This window comes from Agelaius phoeniceus, chromosome 11, assembly GCF_051311805.1.
Source record: "Agelaius phoeniceus isolate bAgePho1 chromosome 11, bAgePho1.hap1, whole genome shotgun sequence".
In the NCBI taxonomy this organism is placed as follows: Eukaryota; Metazoa; Chordata; class Aves; order Passeriformes; family Icteridae; genus Agelaius; species Agelaius phoeniceus.
Genome location: NC_135275.1, coordinates 8,302,209 through 8,322,324, shown reverse-complemented (window position 1 = coordinate 8,322,324; position 20,116 = coordinate 8,302,209). Strand labels below are relative to the sequence as shown.

The 20,116-nt window shown below is 42.0% G+C and overlaps 1 protein-coding gene across 3 annotated transcripts in view; it reads left to right on the top strand.

Annotated features, from left to right (window-relative positions):
* Nucleotides 1-2,652: 2,652 nt before the first annotated feature.
* The window catches only part of NISCH (nischarin), a 29,549-nt gene continuing 12,085 nt past the window's right edge, over nt 2,653-20,116 (top strand). For 2 of the 3 annotated variants that reach the window (XM_054639791.2, XM_054639796.2), the window contains exons 1-10: nt 2,654-2,882; nt 8,349-8,432; nt 9,148-9,330; nt 12,613-12,661; nt 14,274-14,437; nt 15,794-15,889; nt 17,469-17,564; nt 17,878-18,033; nt 19,303-19,371; nt 19,818-20,003. In XM_054639791.2, coding sequence (XP_054495766.2) covers nt 2,796-2,882; nt 8,349-8,432; nt 9,148-9,330; nt 12,613-12,661; nt 14,274-14,437; nt 15,794-15,889; nt 17,469-17,564; nt 17,878-18,033; nt 19,303-19,371; nt 19,818-20,003 — 1,170 coding nt within the window. In that variant the 5' untranslated portion in view covers nt 2,654-2,795. Of the gene's footprint in view, nt 2,883-8,348; nt 8,433-9,147; nt 9,331-12,612; nt 12,662-14,273; nt 14,438-15,793; nt 15,890-17,468; nt 17,565-17,877; nt 18,034-19,302; nt 19,372-19,817; nt 20,004-20,116 lie in introns of all 3 variants that reach the window. The other variant, XM_054639797.2, reaches the window with a different exon arrangement.

The window sequence follows — 20,116 nt, the reverse complement described above, 5'->3', positions numbered from 1 at the left end:
CACTGCCACCCTACACACTGGCATGGGAAAGCTGCACATCTGAGACTTACAAAGCAGAGCTGAGCCAGAGGAGAGGATGAAATCCCATCTGGCAGCAGGAGGAGGTGATGTTCCTGCCGGGGAAGGAGGCACAGGCGAGTGGCACAATGCCAACCCCTGCCTCCCTCTGGCTGCCTGGAGACAAAGCTTCCAGCATCCCCTGGCTCTCCAGGGCTGTTTGCTTACAAAAGAACTGGGAATTGGGGTTTTGTAGGGAAACCCAGAGCCTCTGCCATGCACAGCACAGGGAGGGGCTGCTGCAGGTATGGGGTGTCCTGAGGGAGAGCCACCCTCTCCTGCTGCTTCCTGTGCCCCAATGTGAGCCCCATGGCAGAGGGAGGGTGGCTATCTATAGCCTGAGGAGGGCTGCCAGCACAGTGCCTTTAATCTGCCACAGCTGTCACTGGGTCAGGTACAGCCTGTGAGCTCCAGCTGCATCCTGACATGCTGTCCCACTTGTCAGTCCCTCCTAGCTACCAAGACAACTGGGAAGCTTTACTGAGCTTTTTTCCTCCAAAACTTCATTTCAGGTTCTCACTTCCAAGCAGCTGTAACCCACTGCAGAACTAGCAGAGGCATTCTTGAGGTCAAATGTAAGGAAATAAAAGCCAGAAGCCCAAGTAAGATGTAATTTTATTTGAGATTAGGGATGTTTGCAGGACTCCTTTGGCTGTGCCATGGCTCCAAACTGCAGCAAAATGCTCCATCATCCCCTTTCCCTGCCTTGGGCACCTGGCCCTGAGAGACAGTCCAGACCCAGCAACAGCAAAATTCTTTAATTTACTGCTTCCTAAAGCCTACTCAGAATCTTTTAGCTGAAGGAGCCCCCATTTTCCCCCTTCCCCAGGCACATTGCTCCTCTCCTCTGTGGGCCAGGACGGGGCTGTCACACCCTGAGCCACCGCTGTGCCTGCGGGCAGGAACTGCTTCAGGAGGCGGAGACGGGCACTGATCAAACCCGACAGCCGCGACAGGGCTGCAAATTTTTATTTAATTAAGGAGACAGGACATTCAGAGGAAGCTTAATTAAGGTTGCTCTCCAAACCCACTTATTATCTCATGAAGAGGCTGAGCTCAGCAGCAGTTCCTGATGCTGGGACAGCATTAGAAAATCCCTGTTGGGCTGCTTATACTCTCTGTGTTTTGTCCTTGTACACATCATCCTTCGGATACATCCTGAACAAGGGAAAACATTTTTCAGTGAAAAAAAACCCCAAAATGGGTTTTTCCAGTTCTGTTTGCAGAGGTGTGTTTGTTTATCTGCCACTGCAGTCCTGGTGGCATCTGAGACACCAGCATTGCCCCTGCAGCTCCACACATCCAGCCAGGGCATTTGCACTTCTGTTGGAATTCATACTGAGCTAATTGCATCCTCTCTTAGGTAGCATGAGGTAGGGCAGACAGATGTTGCTTTCATTCTGCTGGAAGGTACTTTTAACAAAATCTCCTTGATTTGACAGTCCAAAACATAATCCTTCTGTGTGTAATGTAGCACAGAGTTTATTTCAAAGCCTTGATGGATGCTTGATGCATCCTTCTGCCAAAACATAATCTTTCTAGATAACCTCTCAATTTTAATACACCAGATACTCCTAAAGAAACTCATTATATCCTCTCTCCTGCAATTTTCTGTTCCTGGGGTGCACACAGCCTGTCAGAAAGGTTGCCATAGCATGACTTTCCCTCAGGGCAGCTCAGGTTCAGCTCAGGGGAAAAGGCTGAGGAGAGTTTGTTTGCCATCTTTTAGACTCTGCACTGCTGTTACAAATTCCTGGCAAGATCCTTCCCCATGCTCAGTGGGACAGTGAAAGGAAAGTCCATACTACCAGTAAATCACCCCAAACAACACCCCGAGTTCACTGTGGGCTCATTCCTGAGTGAGTCAGCCCAGCTCCTCAGCTCTGTTTTTGGGGTGGCACCAGGCAGCTCAGTCACAGAACCACTGAGGTGGCACCTCAGCCTGGTGTGACAGTGTCCAAGCCTCCAGCCCTTGGTGGCCACAGATGTGCACCACGAGCTGCCAGCAGCTGGGACAGTGTCACAGCCACAGCACTCGGAGGGGTCTCAGGCCTCAGCAGCTCCGCACTGCAGGGATTGCATCCCTCTGGAGTGCACTGGATTGGGCTGGGTTGGATTCATTGGATTGTACTGGATTGCATTGCATTGCACTGTATTGAATTGGACAGCATTGGATTGCATTGGATTGGAGTGGATTCTATTCCATTGGATTGCATTGAATTGGATTCTATTCCGTTGGTTTCCATTGGATTGCATTGGGTTGGATTCTATTCCATTGGACTCCATTGCATTGAATTGGATTCCATAGGATTGCATTGGACTGGACTGGATTCCGCTGGACTCCATTGGACTGAATTGGATTCCATTGGATTCCGCTGGACTCCATTGGATCGCACTGCACCGCACTGCGCGACGCCCCCCAGGCACACCTAGCGCGCATGTGCGTTCGGCTAGGCTAGACCCCGCCCCCCGCGGGACATAGCCCCGCCCCCACAACACCAAGCCCCGCCCCTGCACCGAGCACCTCCCTCCCTCCCTCAGCCCCCGCCCCTTCGCGCCGAGCCCCGCCCTCTGTGCCCATAAAGGGGCGCGGGCGGAGCGCGCCGCGCCCTAAGGGGGTCGAGCCAAGATGGCGGCGGCGGCAGTGCGGGCCGGGCGGGCGGCGGGTGCGGGCGGCGGCGGCCGCGGGGGAGCCGTGACGGCCTGAGCGGCTGCGCCCCGGCGCTTCTCCCGGCGACATGGAGGCGGCGGCGGGAAGCGAGGACGGCGAGGAGCCCCCGCGGGAGGCCCGAGTCCTGGGCTCTGAGCTGGTGGAGACGTACACGGTGCGGAGCGGGGAGGCCGTGCGGGACGTGCGGGCGGCGGGGATGGGGCAGCGGGCCCGCAGCCTCAGCGCTGCCGGGGGAGCGGGTGAGGCCGGGCTCGGGGCCGGGCTGCCGCCGGCGGCTGTGCCCGGCCGGAGCCGTGCCCACGCTGGGGACGGAGCGAGGCATTTGGCACAAGTTTCAGAGGGGCTTCGGGAGAGGAGCCGTGTGGGAGCGGGGCTCCGCCGGGAGAAGCGGCCCCGAGCTCCGCGTAGCCTCGGTCCTTCGGGAGAGGCGGAGGCTCCGTGGACAAGTGTCGTGTTCTTGCCCGTATATATCAATGTGTATGTGCGTATGTTTATGAGAGATTGCTATCGAGTAAACATAGCTTTCAAAGCTGGACTAAACGAAGCAGAAAATCTTTCCTTTGCGTGGAAGTATCATTAAAAAAAACCCTCTGATCTTATTTCCAGAGGAAATCAGATGATTTAGGATAGACAGCTTTTCTTTCATCCCACAAAAAAAAAAAAATGCCAGCAGTGTTTTAATTTGAGGAAGGAATGAAGCTTTTTATATATAACTTGTTTTTAATCTGGTCGCATTCTACCAAGAGTTAATTGGTCTGTTTTTCAGGAAGAAGCTCATCCTAAAGCAGACCTCAGTGTAATTGCAGATAGAAAATGCCTCGAGCACACCACCCTTTAGTTATATAACTAAAAAATGTTTTCTCCTTCTGTTTTATTTTAGTGTGATTTGAAAGACCTTTTTTCAGTAGAATGCTCATGGGTGACAGGCTTCCTGCTGTGGGAAAGAAAAGGGAAAGGGGAGCAATGGTTTAGAAAGACAGTATTTGGAAAGTTGTGTGATGGATACAAGTAATGCTTCATGCTCCTGCCTCTGTAAAGGTATCCAGGGAAAACAGAGCAACAGGAGAGTGGGGTCTGAGTTGTTAATAGGACAGAGCTTTACACAGCTGCGGCACATGAAGAGCCTAATTCCTTCCCAGGTGATGACTATTGGAACACAATTGTGGGAATGACTTTCAGGTGGTGAGTTGCCATATTTACAGGCAAAAACGTGTGGAGCATTTGGTGAAGGAGTTGACTGCAAGCTTGAAATGAATTTTTGAGAAGTGCCTGAGCTCATTCTCTTAGTTGCATGATGTGTATTTTCAGAAATGGTAGCACTGCTGCTGAGGTGTTACTGGGGGTGTGTTAGGATGTGGTTCAACCCTCAGTCAGCCCAGAGGCACAGTGAGACCCGTGGCTTGAGGACTGGAAACTTCCATGTCAGGTGTGAACCAAGACTCAGCAGTGGTGTTGAGAATTTCAATCAGTATTATGCAATACCAGTGAATGAGAAAATCAAGTGCATTCAGTTGACAAAATGCCGGTGTCATCTGCCCCCTTATCCCTCTGGAAGTTATGGTGCAGGAGGTGAAAGGAGCTCCTTTGCTGCTTTAGCCCGCAGACAAGTGCTGTGGTAGGGCCACCCTTGGGTGACACCATTAGTGTTCTAGATTGAGCTGGAGTTCAGGTGTGTAGCTCTGCAGGTGGTGTTCATCTATCAGCTGATAGTTGAGGATAACATTTTAAGCTGCTGCAGCTAAGCCCAAGGAAGTTTATTTTTTCAAGACCAGATTTCTTTCTTTAGTGGTTATGGAAATACCATGCTACTTTAATGCAATTTTTCTTGGGAGCTTTAAAAGTACAGTGTATGAAAGACAGGATTTACCAGTATTTGGTCCTGCTTTGATTCTCTTGCTGCCTTTTTGAAGGCATGTTGGCACTAAGCTTGCCTGTAAACCTCCTGAAGCTGTTAGCAGGTCTCCAAGGCTGCTTGTCAGCTTTTATGAGACAGGCCCAAGCCATTAGAAATGTGGGACTAGATCTTTAAATGAAAGCAGAAGTTTTATAAAATTTGTCACAGGCTGAAAAGTTTTTGAAAAAAATAGCATGTGTTTAGTGTTCATAATTAGGTGAGTGGAGTTTAAGGACATGACAAAGACCTACACCAGGACAGAGATTGTTAAATGGTGTAAAAGTCAGTCAAATTTGGTAAAGGTAAGAAAGGAAATACAGTTGTAGCAACCTGCATCTTCATCCATTACCGTGTGGTCAGGTGGCTGTGATCCTATTTACATCCTTGTTTTTAAAAGATTGTTTTTCTTGTGGCATATGAGCTTCCTGTTGCACTCTGTATTTCAGAGCTCACTCTCCATAGAAGGGGACTGTCATGACATCTGTTTGACTGTTGTGGTATCAGATCCTGTAGAATATATCAGGGAGCCCCACAGTTCTGTGTAATGTTGAAGGTACTTTCAAAAATGTGATTCTCCTTGGAATGTTTAGGATGAAAGGCAAGGTATGGGTAAATCCAGCAGGAAAAAATGCTGCACTGGTGGATGTGTTTTCTGTTGGGTTAGTAAGCTGTGAGCATTTCTCCAGGGTTTCTCCTGGGTGTGCTGGTCCAGCTGATGCTGACTGAAGACTGGGTTTGAGTAGAAGGCCTCAAAGCTGTCAGTGCCTCATTTGTTTCCTGCTGTGCATTTGTTTGGCCTAAAATTGCCTTCCTGCTTTTCCTGGTTTTTGCAGCTGTTTTAAACATAAATACTAACTTTGATATTTAAGGAAATACTGTTGCTTCCTTGAATGGGTGTAAACTGACTACATGATGAGGCAGAAGGAGGAGGTGTGCATCACTGCTCTGGAATTTGGGACCTGCTGGCTGTAGTCACCTGTGTCCCAGGCTTCCTGTGGAGAGCTCTGTCATTTAAGTGTTGGGTTCTTATTTGGTTTTTTTACAGTACTGAAGCATGTGCAGTGGGATGAGACATAATGTAGAAATGCCAGTTCTCCATGTAAAGCAAGGTAGGCAGGTTTTGTATAGGAAGTGAACAAAAAGCAGTCTGGAATCGCTGTTGTTTTAATATCTGCTTTAAAAATGTTTAGCAGGTCCTCCAGCCCTCAGTATTTAAGAAGATGAAGGGATGCTGTTTGGTGCTGTGGGCTCTTAACTGCAAAGAACACGTAGTGGCTTGCTAGAAAACAAAAAATATACATATAGCATTGCAAATATGTCAAACACTTTGCAAAGTAGAACATAACCAAAAGAGCTGATTTATAGAAAGATGGACAAAACTTTTTATTCAGAAGGGTTTGGTAGAGACAGGTGGAGGAGGAAATCCTGTGAACATGAAGGGTTTTGTGTTTTCGTTCAATAGAAGTGCGGTTTGTGGCGTAAGGATGGGTGGGGATTTCACATGGTATATTTATTTATGTCTGCAAGAAAGTGCAGAGTGGGGATGTCATCATCTATCTGTGTATTCCTTTAGCACTTGGTGTGACAGGCAGCCTTGGAGGACCTTAACTTCAGCTGTCAGCCTTCTTGTATTAGTGCACTCAAAAATTGTTAGTGATGAACTTAAGCTCCTAAAACAGTGAAATATCTAAGGGGATTTTTTCCTTTAAAATGATTTATTTCTATATTAAGACAAGCCTTAATACGCACATCAGCATATTGCATTTATATATTTATTCTTCAGGATAATGGCAGCTTGTGGATTGATGTGAAATCAGTTGCTGTCTCTGCATACTGATGCTGTTTGGGGGGGTGAATATGTACTGCCTGCTCTGGCTGCCTTCTAGATGGGAATGCTACAGCTTTTTAAAGACTTAACTTAAGGAATTGTATCAGTGCATACAAATGCTCACTTTATGTAATTTCCCAACCAGACTGTCCATTTCTCTAAGTTTCTAGAAATGGTCAGTGCTTGCTATTTCAGCAAAAGGATATTAAACTTTTATTACAAATTTACTCTGTGTTTTATACAGGAGGAGGGGTTTGCTTGCTCACCTGGTGAGTTGTCAGTTGGGACATGTGAAGTTACTGAGTTTCCAGTGTCTAATCTTAGGTTTCATGCCTTGTGTACTCAATGTGCATTGCATTTAGATGCACTGCTTGCTCTGCCATAGTTTAGCACAGTCAGCTTTTCAAAACAATTGGTATTTTTATTATGGCTTATAAATGTAGTACTTCTTTACTTCTAAGTTTCGTTCCTTGGATTTTCTCCTTGCTTTCCTTGGGATTGTGAGGTGCTTTTGAATGCTGATGTTATTTCTGTTCTGGTTTGTCACCAGCACAGTGATTAATCCTGATCTGCTGTTTCCCAACACAACATGACAGGAAAGCAGGCACAGGCCTTAATTGAGTCCATAATTCTGTGTGGGCATTCTTCTGTGTTTTCAGTGCTCATCCCAGCACTGATGTGTCACTCACTGCATGCTCGAGTCAGACATCTTGGTTTGGTTCTCTGTAGGGCTTAGGTTTTGTTCACTGAGCCAGTGTCAGATGCTTACAAAAATAAAACTGGCATGAACTATAGTTCATCTTCTAAAATGCAGGTGGTACTCTATTTAATGCTTGACATTGTGCTGCTCTGTACTTGCAGTAAGTGAAAACTGGTCTTTTATGTAACAGATTGAAACTGTTACTGATTTTTGTTTTCTCATGTGGGTTTAGCAACTAGATGTGTATCATCCTCATAGCAGCTATGAGTCAGCTCTGGGTGATCTGTGGTAGTAAGCAAGTTCTTAACTGTATTAAATGCTTTCAAGATTTGATTACAAGTTGGTGTTTTCTCCAAAGAGTATAGTTGGACTGGATAATATAGTTTATTTAATTTGTTGTATTCAAGTAGCTGTGGAACTGGTTTTGCAGAGCCTTGTTTGTTTACAGCTTGTGTTTTAGCTTGTACCTTTGAAATGTCTTTGGGATGGCTTTTTTCTGGCATATCGAAAGGTAGGCTGAGCCTCCTGCAAAACCAGCACTGTTCAATCCAGAAAGTCACCTAGAATGAAAATCTTTGTTTGGTACATGCATGGCTAAAAATACTTATTTTTGTATTAGGAGATGTTGGGTTGCTTCAGATAATTGCGGTGATTCTTTGAGCTCAGTAACTCCTCAGGAAGATGTCGTGTGTGCTTTACCCCAAAAGCAATAAAACAGCATCCACCCAACCAAAGGATTTGTTCTGTTTTCTCAAGAGTTAAGCTCCAGATTTCTGCTTAACTGAAGTGACAGCAGGATGCTTGCCAAGTTCCTCTGCCCATTGTGGAACTTGGTAGATGGAAGAAGGGATGCTGCTGTCTCAGGCTTGTGGGTAGCTATGAGGACCAACTTCAGTTAGCAGAAACTTTTGGCAAAAGAGGTAGCTTAGAGCCCTTGGTCATTAACCTTTGGGTTGCAAAAAAAAAGCCACTGCTTTACACTGAGGCATCTGCATGTTCTTGTTATGGAGCACCCTCGTGAGTGAGATCAGGCATCCCCCATCAGCAAAACCCCCTCAGACCTGGGGTTAGCATTTCCTTAGCTCTGGTCCTTGCAGAATATATACCCACCTTCCAGTGCTCCATCAATCAGCAGGTCTCACAGGCAGCTTCTCTTTAAATGTTTTGCAGTGTCCTTACTTGAATTTCATCCTTTCAGGTGTACATTATTCAGGTCAGTGTTGGCAATCATCAGTGGACAGTCAAACATCGTTACAGTGATTTCCATGACCTGCATGAAAAGGTAAGAATGTTAAAACTGTGACCTTGGTATCTTACAAAACTTTGTACAGTTCTTGTACTTCTGTTTTACAGAGTGATTTCTTTCTTCAATAAAGAGAGAATATCTGCCAGATGCCATCTGAACTGCAGATTCAGTCCTTTTTGTGAGAACATTATTACTTGTCCTGTTACACTCCCCTCTTGAACTGGGGGAGGTTGACCTGGACAGCTTCAGCCTTGGGTGGAAGCTGTGTCAGAGAGGAGAGTTCAGGCTGGAGTCAGTGAACTTTTTCCTAAGAAGGATGTTTATGATCAGCTGATTTGTTGGCCAAAGTCTCATCAGAGTGGATGATAAAAACATCCTTAATGTAGCATGGGATATTTACCAACCAGTGCTGATAAAAAACAAAAATGAGGCAAAGTCTACTTTATTCAAGAGTGTTCTGCTTCCTCAGAAATGCACTGGTTATTTTGTTGTTTTATCACATTTGTTGCATTCTGCCCTGGTACTGAGTGATTCTTTGAGCAGACACTGTTATTACACTCTGATCATTCCATGACAAAATGTTCTTTCTGAAAATGCCTAATACTTTGAAGGCAGTAGCTAAATTTACTGAAGTAATTTAATTTTTGGATCTTCCCAGCATCAGGCAACAAGCAACTTAATGTGTTCCATTGCATCTTTTGTGCAAGTTCAGACATTGTGTCAGGTATTAGCTCTGGTCTTTGTCTTTCAGCTTGTTTCAGAGAAGAAAATAGATAAAAATCTGTTACCTCCAAAGAAGATCATTGGAAAAAATTCCAAAAGCCTTGTGGAGAAAAGACAAAAGGAACTGGAGATCTACCTGCAAACTCTGCTGCTCAAGTTCCCTGTTACTGCACCAAAAGTTTTGTCACACTTCCTACACTTTCATTTATATGTAAGTTTATATTTTTAGTGTCTGAATAGAGGCCTGAGTCTCTTTTCCTAATTCTCTGACTTGGGGAGAATTCTGTGGAATCTTCATGAGTTTGCTGAAATGGTTCTTTTTCAACATTTTGCACAATATAACAAAGCATATTTTTAAGATTTTTGACACAGCTTTTTATTGTAGTAGACACTGTGCTGGGAAGTAGTGTGGGCAGGGACTCTAAAAAGAAAAAAATAAATGCTGGCAGGAGAGCTGGAAGCTGTGAATAAATGTGAGGCTGAATTAGTTAGGCTGAAGTCAAGAGTGCTGGCTCTCAAATGAACATTGCATAATGGATCCACACCCCCCCTACTTAGTGGCTAATGGTTGGAGCTGTGGTTCACACTGGAACAGTTTCCAGTAGCCCAGATGAAGAACAATGATGCTTCTCTGTGGAAGCACAATGATGGAGTGGCCTTTGGAGAAATAGCTCCAGCAGACAGAATGTTACAGTAAAGGATATTTGAAGCAAGAAGCAATTACTTGATTTCATGTTCAGATTGCAATTTGCTCATCTCTTGTGTATAGTTGGGCTTTTTTTTTGCAATATGGCATCATGTTGTAAGGGGAAGAAGGAATTTCATCAAGAGGAAGAAGCACTGGAGAACTGAGTGGAAAGGAGGAGCAGTAACTGCTTTGGGGTGGGATGTCTTGAGAAGGCCCATCAGGGTTTCATAGCTTCAGAAATTAGTCACCAGTGATCCATTAGGTGTTAATTAAGTTTTAGCAACAAAAGAAAGCCTGGTTTAGTTATGTTACATGAACATAATTATCCTGGTGAGACTTCAGAGTTTCTTAGATAAAAATAGAAGAAGGTTTATTCCACAGCCTTGCTATTGCCTTGCAGACTTAAGAGGGAAGCACAGATTTGTAACTATCCAGCCCTCTGAGATGGATTTGAGGTTTTAAATTTATTCAAAATGTCTGACAATGTAGAGAGAATTCTGGTCAAATAAACCAAAATTCCAGTGATTACCAGAAAATTGCATAATTTTTCTGTTCTATGCTCTATCTTGTAGATGACGTCTGTTTCATTAAAGTTTCAGTGTTGTAACTTGACATGGTTTTTATGCAAGCAGAAGTTCTTCCTTGCCCCTGACTTATTTCTCAGGACTATTTTTTATCTCTTGTAATGTAATCTTTTTTGCTTTTCCAAAGAGCTATCAGTATTTGGATATGAATGCTTCCCTGTTTCTAAACTGCTCTTGGATATTAAGAGCAAAGATGTTGTTTAATCTGCATTTCTTTGCTTTAGGGGGATCTGATTTAGTTGTAAACTCTATTGTTTTTTGCTTGGAACTTTAGAATACTTTTAAATATTTACCAAAAATGTGTTAATTATTCAGGAGAAAAGCTAAATATTTTCCACTGGAATTCTACTGGAAAAAATTACCTTTCTGCAGAACTTTGATCTTTTAAAATATCTTCATTACCAGACAACCCATGTACATACTGGAGTCATTATAATCCCTGATATTGCCTCATTAATTTATGTAGGAAGGCTACAATATTTTTGTCTGTTCTTTTTTGCAGTATTTCCAGTAAGGATTATTTAATTTCATTTCCCAGGTTAATAGAACTAAATGGAGTTGAAAAAGCAGCCATTGATACATTAAAGTCACTTTGAAGCCTTTTGTTGTTCTTGGGTACAGCCTAGCAAAGAGAAACAGTTGCATGTGACAGCAATGTAGAACTTTATTGTTACTTTGACATTGAAAAGGATTTCTGCAGTGATATGGGGATGCTTATTTTGTTGCATGGTCTTTGTCACCTTAGAAGATTGGGTTTGTTAACTTACATGTAGAAGGTTATTCAGGAAAAGCATTGAGTACTCACAAACTGCTGTTCAGAGACACCTGCAAACAATGGACTTCTGAGGGTGTGATGCATTTAAGTAGTTACAGCTAAGACAGAAGTCTCTTGTAGATCTGACAGAGGAATAGAGTTCCTTTTTTTGCCTCCTAGTCACTGAACAGTCTAAGTCATAATCTTGATCCAATTATAAATGTAGGAAAAAAATTTTGGCTCTGTGTCCCAGATGACAAAAGAGATACAGAGTAGAGTTTTCAATTAAGTCTGTGCTTGCCAGATGAGTGTAACTGGCTTATTCAAATGTGAATCAGAATTGTTTAATTTTGTTTGGAATACAGCTTTGAGCTTGTTGTTTTCAAAACTATGGCGTGGAGGCTTTGTTCATCCTCAGTGAATGGGGCTTCAGTTGCACTGAGAATGTGATGTTCTAAAATCCTTGCCTCATCAAATGAACTGAGCTGTCTGCTGCAGATGTCCTGTGGACGTATTCCCTTGTTATGAATCATGAGGTATTTGTCAGCAAAGTAAACTCATGAAATATTCATGTGGCAATGATCCATAATATCTGTTCATACTTTGCAGCTACCTTAAAATGAGATGTTTCTCTAGGAGAAGCTTCACCCTCACAGTTTTATTTTGTTCTTTTTGTGGGCCTTTGAAAGGGAGCGGTTGGGAGTGCTCAGAACTATTTCTGGACTTGCACAGAGCATTTGCTTTTTGTGGAGAGAGGTGTGCTCAGGTGGGAAATACTGATCTTTGTGCACCTGCAGATTCAGGAAGTACAAATCCCTGCACTGAGTTTTCAGCCTTTCATGTTGGAGCCATCAGTGCCAGGAATGGAGGTTGAGCACCTGGGTGGCTTCAGGAGGGGAAGAGGGATGATGAGGAGGGGTTTGCATTACTTTGCAGCAAGCATGGCAGAGTTGAAGTCCAGAAGACTACTTACTTTGTAAATCTCTTTTTTTCTGTAGACATGTTAATCTAAAGCATTCTCTGTGTTAGTGATATTCTGACAAAATGTTGAGTACTGGAGGCATTAGAATAGTCTTAATGTTCAAATTTGAAGAACACTACACTTGTAATATTTTCTTCAAAACAGAACTGTCTTCCAAGTTGGGCTAATGATGGCTAGTAATAACTAGCTCTAGTTGCTGCTGCCCTTTTATTGATGTGGGAATGGGATTATTTAAATGTAGTTCACTGTCTTTCATCTTGGAAGTTAAAATTATATGAAATAAAACCATGTCAAGTAATTTTTATGAAGTGTTTTCAAGTTAGAAACAAATCTATAAAACAGTCACCCCTGATTTCAGTAAAAAAAACCCAAACAACAGTCCTCTACCACAGCAAAAAAAAGGATACTTCACTAAAAGTCCAAATTAGAAAATTGGAACCATAAGTATGCAAATAACACTTCTTGCCATGGTTTATTGTTTGCAGGAGATCAATGGGATCACTGCTGCATTGGCTGAAGAGCTCTTTCACAAAGGTAAGGAACTTGCAGCATTCATTCCAGGAATGTTTTCCTCTCTGTTCATGCATTCACAGATCTTTCATATTTTACCTCCACACAATGAGATCTGCTCTTCCATATCTGACTGATACTTTTTCTTCCCCTTCTTTCTTTTTTTCTTTTTCTTGCTGCTTGCACTTTAATTCAAGCTACATTTTGTGAAGAGCTGCAACAGTCTTGCAGCCACTGTTGGAACAAGAAATTGGTGAATGCGTGTTTCGAAAAGGGCCTCTTAGTCTGTGTCCTTAAGGGACAGGATGTGGCAGTGGTGATCAGGAGCTTTTGCTAAGCTCTGTCTCAGTGTGTTTTAGTGTAACCTGTGAGGAAGCTTGGTCTGTGTTAGTGCATCCTGACAGTCTGTGTACTAAATGCAAGAGATCACTTTGGATATCTAAATGTTATTCTTCCAGAATTCAGGAAACAGGAGACCTTCTGGTCAGTTAATTTAAGGGTGTGCTTTTCTGAGGCGGGCAGATGAAAATGAAATGCTCTTACTGTAACTACAACAGCTCCAGCTGCTCCATTAGCAGCAGGAGGCATGTGAAAGGATTCATCCCTGCTATTTTTGTTTTGAAGGACATACAAGATGCTACTTTATAATTCCAGTTGGCTGAGGCGTGGTAGGCATGATAGGTGAAACATTTTTCAGCAATGCCATTTCAGATTTTCTGGCAGAAAGTTACCTTCAGGTGAAGCCACCTCAGAGTCCATTCAGTGAATTTTGGAATATCTAAAGCTTGTGAAGAAATCTTTGCTGGCTTTCTGGTGCCTGCAGTCTCAGTGATACGAGAATTGATATGTCACTGACTGCTCTGTATTAGTGTAATCTTCCAGTAATGTATATGCAGCTGGACTCTTGGACTTGATCCCACTGAAGCTGAAGGGAATTTTACTCCTCAGAGCATTTCTGAGAACTCTGCTTATCACAAAAGCTGATGCTTTCTTGTCCATGAAGTCAAACTGGTGTCCCTAAAAGGAAGAAAGATATTCATTCCATGTGTGTGTTTCAGCTGCTATAGCCTACATCAAGCTTATGGTGCCTTCAGAGAGGCTTTTATGTGCTGCTTCCTGCTGTTCCTACTGTTAAATTGGATTGTGAAATTATAATTAGATAAGGCATTTTCTGTTCTGGGCATTTGCTTTGGTACTAGCATGCAGAAAATCCCCATACTTTCAAAAAAACATATTATTCACTACAGTTCTGTATTTAGCATAGCAAAAGATCTGAGGTCTGTATTTTAGATAGCAGGTGCTGTGTTTTCTTAATAGAAAAAACCTGATTGCTATAAACTTAGAGATATCTCAGAAAAAGTTTCATAATTCTTATGTTATGTAAAGGAACTTTGATTCCAGTCCTGTAAAGGCTGAGGGAAATTTGCCATTAATTGCATTAGGAACTTCAGGCCTGTATCATGAGTGCCCACTTGAATACCTGAATTATTTTGGTGTTAAAAAAACTATTTTGCTCCCTCAATTTTCATCTTACAGTACGAATGACAAACCTGTATCACTCCATTTCCCATGTACCATTTATTCCTGTGTGAGCCTTACAACCTTGTGTTTGATCCTGAGCTACTCTGTTTTTCAGGAGAGCAGCTCTTAATGGCTGGAGAAGTGTTCACCATCAGGCCCCTGCAGTTGTACGCTGTCACTCAGCAGCTGCTGCAGGGCAAACCTACCTGTGCTAATGGAGATGCCAAAACAGATCTAGGGCATATTCTGGATTTCACTTGTAGACTCAAGTATCTAAAGGTGAGGTCAATGTTAAATAGGTGTTTATGCTGCCAACCTTCAATCCATGCTGTCCTCTAGCCAAGGTGTTTGCTGTGTGATGTGGTCTTTTCAGCAGTGCCCTCTGTATAGATGTAGCCACAGAATCTTCTTGGGTGCCAGTAGAGATGGGTAAAGAAATAAATATTGACCTCTTCAACCTTGCTTTCTTTGCAGGCACTGTGGGTAGGCCACTGTTTATGAATGAATGTGCATATGTGCATCTATATAAATCTTGCCCCTTTCTCACTGTCTGACTGCATCTGAAAGTTAAAAATAAAACCCTAAAAAGTGCCTCAGTTTCATAGATAGCCCTGAATTTCTTGCTAAAATGCCATTTCAGAATAAATGTAAAATGGCCTCAGAACAGATAGTTTTTGTCAGGACACAATTTGACTTTTTTTCTACCAAAGAAATTAATTAGACTTTCCCTAAAGTATTTTTTTAACACTGCTTGCTATGACTCAAAAACTCATTTTAGCCCCTTTGTTGCATGAGGAGCTGCCTTTTAACTGTGTCGTGTGTTCAAAGCTGAAATCAAATGGTGGATCAGGGAAGAAAAACCACAGCTGTGCTGGTGTTCCTGGGGCTCCTCAGTTGCCTTTGTCATCCTCTGTCTGTATAGAATCCTCTAAAGGGAGGATTTTCTGGCTGGAGAGGAGCTCATTGTTTAGAAAAATAGGCATCTGCAGAATTTCTAGCCCTTCTGAATGCTTGTGAGTGGGCACATTCAGAACTCGTAAGATACATAAAACCAGAGAAAACCCTTTGAGTTTTCTCTCAAAATTCTATTCACAGCAAACATAATGAAGCCACCACCTGCTTTTTATGCTGCTGACATGCTCTGAGGCCAGAATCCTGTGCCCACATGGAAATACCAGATGCATTTTTATTGATGTATCAGTGTAATGCTTGTTTTCTTCAAACCCATCTTGTCAATGCCTTGAACTTCATCCCTTGTAGTGGAATTAAAGACAGTGCAGACTTGGAGGGTTCACAGGTTTCATGGAAGTTGTTTTCAGTTAATTTTCTCTGATTTTCAGCTAACAATGGAGCCTTGGTCAGCCTTGCTTATGATATTGCTTTTTGCATGCCCCATGTGCTACAGAATGCAAGCACAAGGTGGCACTTCAAGTTCAGTGCACTTAGCTGGAGCAACTAGTATTTGTTTTCCTGGAGTTAACCTGCAAGTGCCATGAATTTCATATTTGAAAAATTGCTTGGAACTTGGGCTGTCTTTCTAAGCCACTGCCCTTGGGCCATTGCCTGTGTAAGACTGGAATGTAAAAAAGTTGGATTGTGTACACTAACTCAGTTCTTTAATGTCTTAAATGCCAGGTCACTGGAACAGGGGGACCTTTTGGAACCAGTAACATTCAGGAGCATCTCTTGCCTTTTGATCTGTCTATTTTCAAATCACTTCATCAAATAGAGGTAGGGCTGAGATACTGCTCATATGTGCTCTGTAAATGCCAGGGCTGCTGCCTATATCTCAGAATTGGTGATTCTCTGCTTTGATTTGCTGCTGGAGTTGGGGAATGCAGAGTTTAGGAGGACTGTTTCATTTGTGAAACAGTGTTTTTTCACAAGTTTTGGAAATAAGGACACAACATTTAAATTAGAAGACCTTGCACTGTGTGTATTTCCAAAAAAACACAGTTTCCAGTATCCACACAAAACCTGTACCTGAGTGCCTTTCCACTACCTTAAAGAACTAACAAGTGGTTGTAGTAGGATCCCCTATTACAAAGTGCTTTTAGTTTGGAAAAAAAATGTGTGTCAAGAATTTGTGAAAATACCCTGACATTAAATTTGTTTATGAAAGTGCCCTTTTGGATGTTGTGCTGCTTGCTTGATAATTTACAGATGTTTTTCACTGCTCTGCTTGCAATATAAATACCAGGGTTTCTAGCAGTTTTCAATGGATATTTTTTCAAATACCTGCTTGACCACTTCAGGTCTTTCCAGAGAGAAAGACTATCCAATTCTGTCATGCAGTCTGTGCACTTTTGGTGGATGCTGTACTTTTTCTAGTACATGAATGCTATTGTGTTATTGATATGAGGTGTCATGAGAAATACATGAACTGAAGTGTATTTCTGAAGTCAGGGATTTATTGTCATTCTCATACAGGAAAGAAGCTACAATAGAGTGAGAGAGTCTATAACACAGCAGAGAGGATAATGCAGAATTGTATCAATTTTCCCCTTTTCTGTGAGAATGAATGTGAGGAAAAAAGATTTTAGATCTTGAAGACTTTTGAAATTGTATGTTCATGAAAGGTTTTGGATTGACTGACACTAGATGTACACTTTCATCCCAAAGTAAGCACTGTCCAAAAAGTAACAGTGGTAATCTGGGAAGAATTTTTTCAAGAATGACAGAGATTTTTCAATCTCTGTCAGTTCATTGTGGTTTTCCTGACACACCAGCAAATGTGCCAGCTCTCATGGTTGCACAATGTGTGTGACTGTCTACAGAGAAGGACCTGGACAGACACTGTAGCAGATTCTCAGTAATGTTGTTTCAAATTGAGCTACAGAAAAAGAGACTTTGTAATCTTAAACTCAGTCTGTGTAATTAGCTGACTACAGGTCCTCACTTTCTAGACATTTCTTTTTTCTTATAATAAAAAGAACATCTGATACCCAAATGAATGTGTCTGCAGGTAGAGTCATAGCTGGAAATAGATCTCTTTTAGGTAACAGTAAAAATGCTGTGAGCTGTTCAATCACCTGGGTAGTTTCACCTTGAATACGTGGGACAGGTGGAAAGTCAGTGGAGAAGCTTTGTTTAAATATATGTTTGAATTTCACTTTTCTCTAGTTATGTCTCTGATTTCTTGCTTTAGCTTTGCCAAGTGTCAGTGTTTCTGACCTGATAATCTCAGGAGATTTTAAGGAGGTGCTGTAACTACTTTGCAGATTGCTGTAGGATCTGCTGTAGCTACCTCTTGTGTCTCATTTGTCTGTCCTAGTACTTCTGACTATGTAATGTGATTTTTTTAAAATAGATCAGTCATTGTGGGGGAAAGCTTATCAAAGGGCTGACTTCATCAAAACATGCCCTGGCCACACTGAGTGTTCGATTTTCAGCAACATCAATGAAGGTAAGAGCAAGTTCCTCCTTCTGTGGGTATTCAAAGCATGTGCAAAACCAACATGCACAATGGGGAAATATCCATTTGGAGTTCATGGAGTTTTCTGTACTGCCTATTGCAGGTTCTGTTTTTAAAACCATGGGTTTTCTAAGGGTTTTCTAACCTTACAGAATCTCAAGTTTCAGTGAGGGAAGTGTTTGGATGTGTCCCTTCACAGGGACATTTTTGGTGCTTGCTTACAGGGGATTGTTGGCATAGTTTCCAAAACCATTAGCTCTCCCTGAAGGTGTAAGCCAAATGTTGGTGTCCCTCTCTTAAATAGGAAATCCTGGTGCCTGAGGCCTCTGAGTTTGATCACTGGGAGCCAGAGGATGCAGTGGATTCAAGTTGTCCAGTGACAGCAATTATCCCGACCTGGAGAACTTTAACAACCTTGGATATGAGTCACAATAGCATCTCTGAAATTGATGACTCAGTGGTAAGAAGTATTTTTAATTTGTGGAAAAAGAATTACTTATCTGTGGCACATTTTACACAGCAAGGATTTTGGATTTGCTCTACTGCTTTTTCTGGAGAATTTTCAGTTGCACTTTATGTGCACTTTATGCACTTATCTACCCAAGTTAATGCTTAGGAGATTTGTTCTATAAGAACTTCATTTCCTTTGCTAAAGGAGAGTACTTTTGTCATTTTGTGTTCTGTAGGCATTTCCATGAATTCTCACTTTTTGAAACATGCTTTTACTGTTTGCCTTGGCTGTTGGAGCCAATTAGAGTTTTTTTAAAATTTTTTTATAAGAAAAAACACCTCATGGCTCAACTTTGGAGTAGTTATCAAGGCTGGAGTTTCCTGAATATTTAAAAACCTATGACGTGCTGGCAGCTTTCTTGACATCAAAACAATATGAGAAGCATGAAAACAAAATTTCGAGTATTTTGCCAGTACTTTAGAATTTTGTTTTGTAAATCAGCTATTAAGAAAAAAATTAACATTCATCACAAGAGCATGGTAAAATATGAACATAGCTTTTTACTTGAGCTACTCTTGTGAAGCAGGAAATATTTACATGTGTAGCTCAACCAGACATCATAGAGTTGGAGCATAATTATCGTGTTCATAATTTTTTGTGATGTGGATTTAAGATGCTTCAGGTCTGTGTGCAGGTCTTAACTGGCTTGTCAAGGCAAATCAATTCTGAGATTACAACCAAAATCAAGCAGATGCGAAACACTGATGTCAAAATTCAGCATCAGGTTCAAGGTTTGAGACCTCCAAAATAAAAGGATTTCTGAGTTAAAATGCATTTTCTACAAGTTTGTGTGACCTTGTAGTTGTTGGCTGGTGTAATCAGTAATGGACTTACTCTGGGTTTTGGTACTACTGTCTTTATCCAGGTTTGTGTATAGCATAAATCCCCTGGTTTATCTGTTTGATAAGACCAAAGCAGCATTAGTGAGTTTTATCTATAATTAGTGGGGATAAGATAGGAGAAATTATTTGTCTTCAGTAAGAAACCAGGTTTTAGATTAAAACTGAATGGTGCCCCTCAGAGTAAACTGGTTTTCTTAAGAGTCAGCTCTTTTGCCCCAAGTCACACAGAATGCTTTCTTCATGCCAGAAGCTGGGAAGAGAGACTGTGTTGGATAACACCTTTCCATTGCTTTTGTGGGTCAGCAGATACTGAAGGAAGTGTGGCCTGACTTAAAACTAAAGTGCATTTAACACAGAGGGGTTTTTTCCTTTCTAGAAATTAATTCCAAAGATTGAGTTCCTGGATTTGAGTCACAATGGGGTGTCTCTGGTGGAAAATTTACAGGTAAGTGATGCATTTGAAGATGAATTTTTTACCCAGCTGCCTGAGATCTTAGAACACAGATTTTCATGCTTCAGAATTTTGTTGCTCATCTTCATGGAGAGTAGTTTCAGCCCAAATAGCTGCTTCTTTGTAACATCAAGTACTCTTTTAGTGATGCATTTCTTAAGTGCTCCTGGATATTTTAATTTCTTTGCCAATATTGACATACATTTAGTTCTTAACTAAATTCATTCACTTCCAGCTGTATGTGTGGGTTAGTAAAAATGCACTGGAGGAAATTCCGTTTCTACAAGCTTTAACCTTTGTAATGAACAGTTTCTGGTCATTTCTTTCATGCTGTATAGTGTCCAGAAAACACTGTTGCACAATAAAATGAACCAGCCATAAGATAGCATCTTTGTTCAGTTTTAACTGGTGCATGACATGAATTTTCTCTGCTGTTGTAGCATCTGTACAACCTTGTTCACCTGGACTTATCCTACAACAAACTTACATCACTAGAAGGCGTTCACACAAAACTGGGAAACATCAAAACTCTGAATTTAGCAGGAAATCAGCTGGAAAGGCTGTGTGGTCTTAACAAACTGTACTCATTAGTCAACTTGGATCTGAGCAACAACAAAATAGAACAGGTAACTTGACTTTTGGTGTCAAAATGTGTGTTAGATCAGAAGCCATTTCTTTTAGTGGATCAAACTGCAGATAAATAAAAATGGCTGTATTGTGTGTAAAATGTGATTTTTCC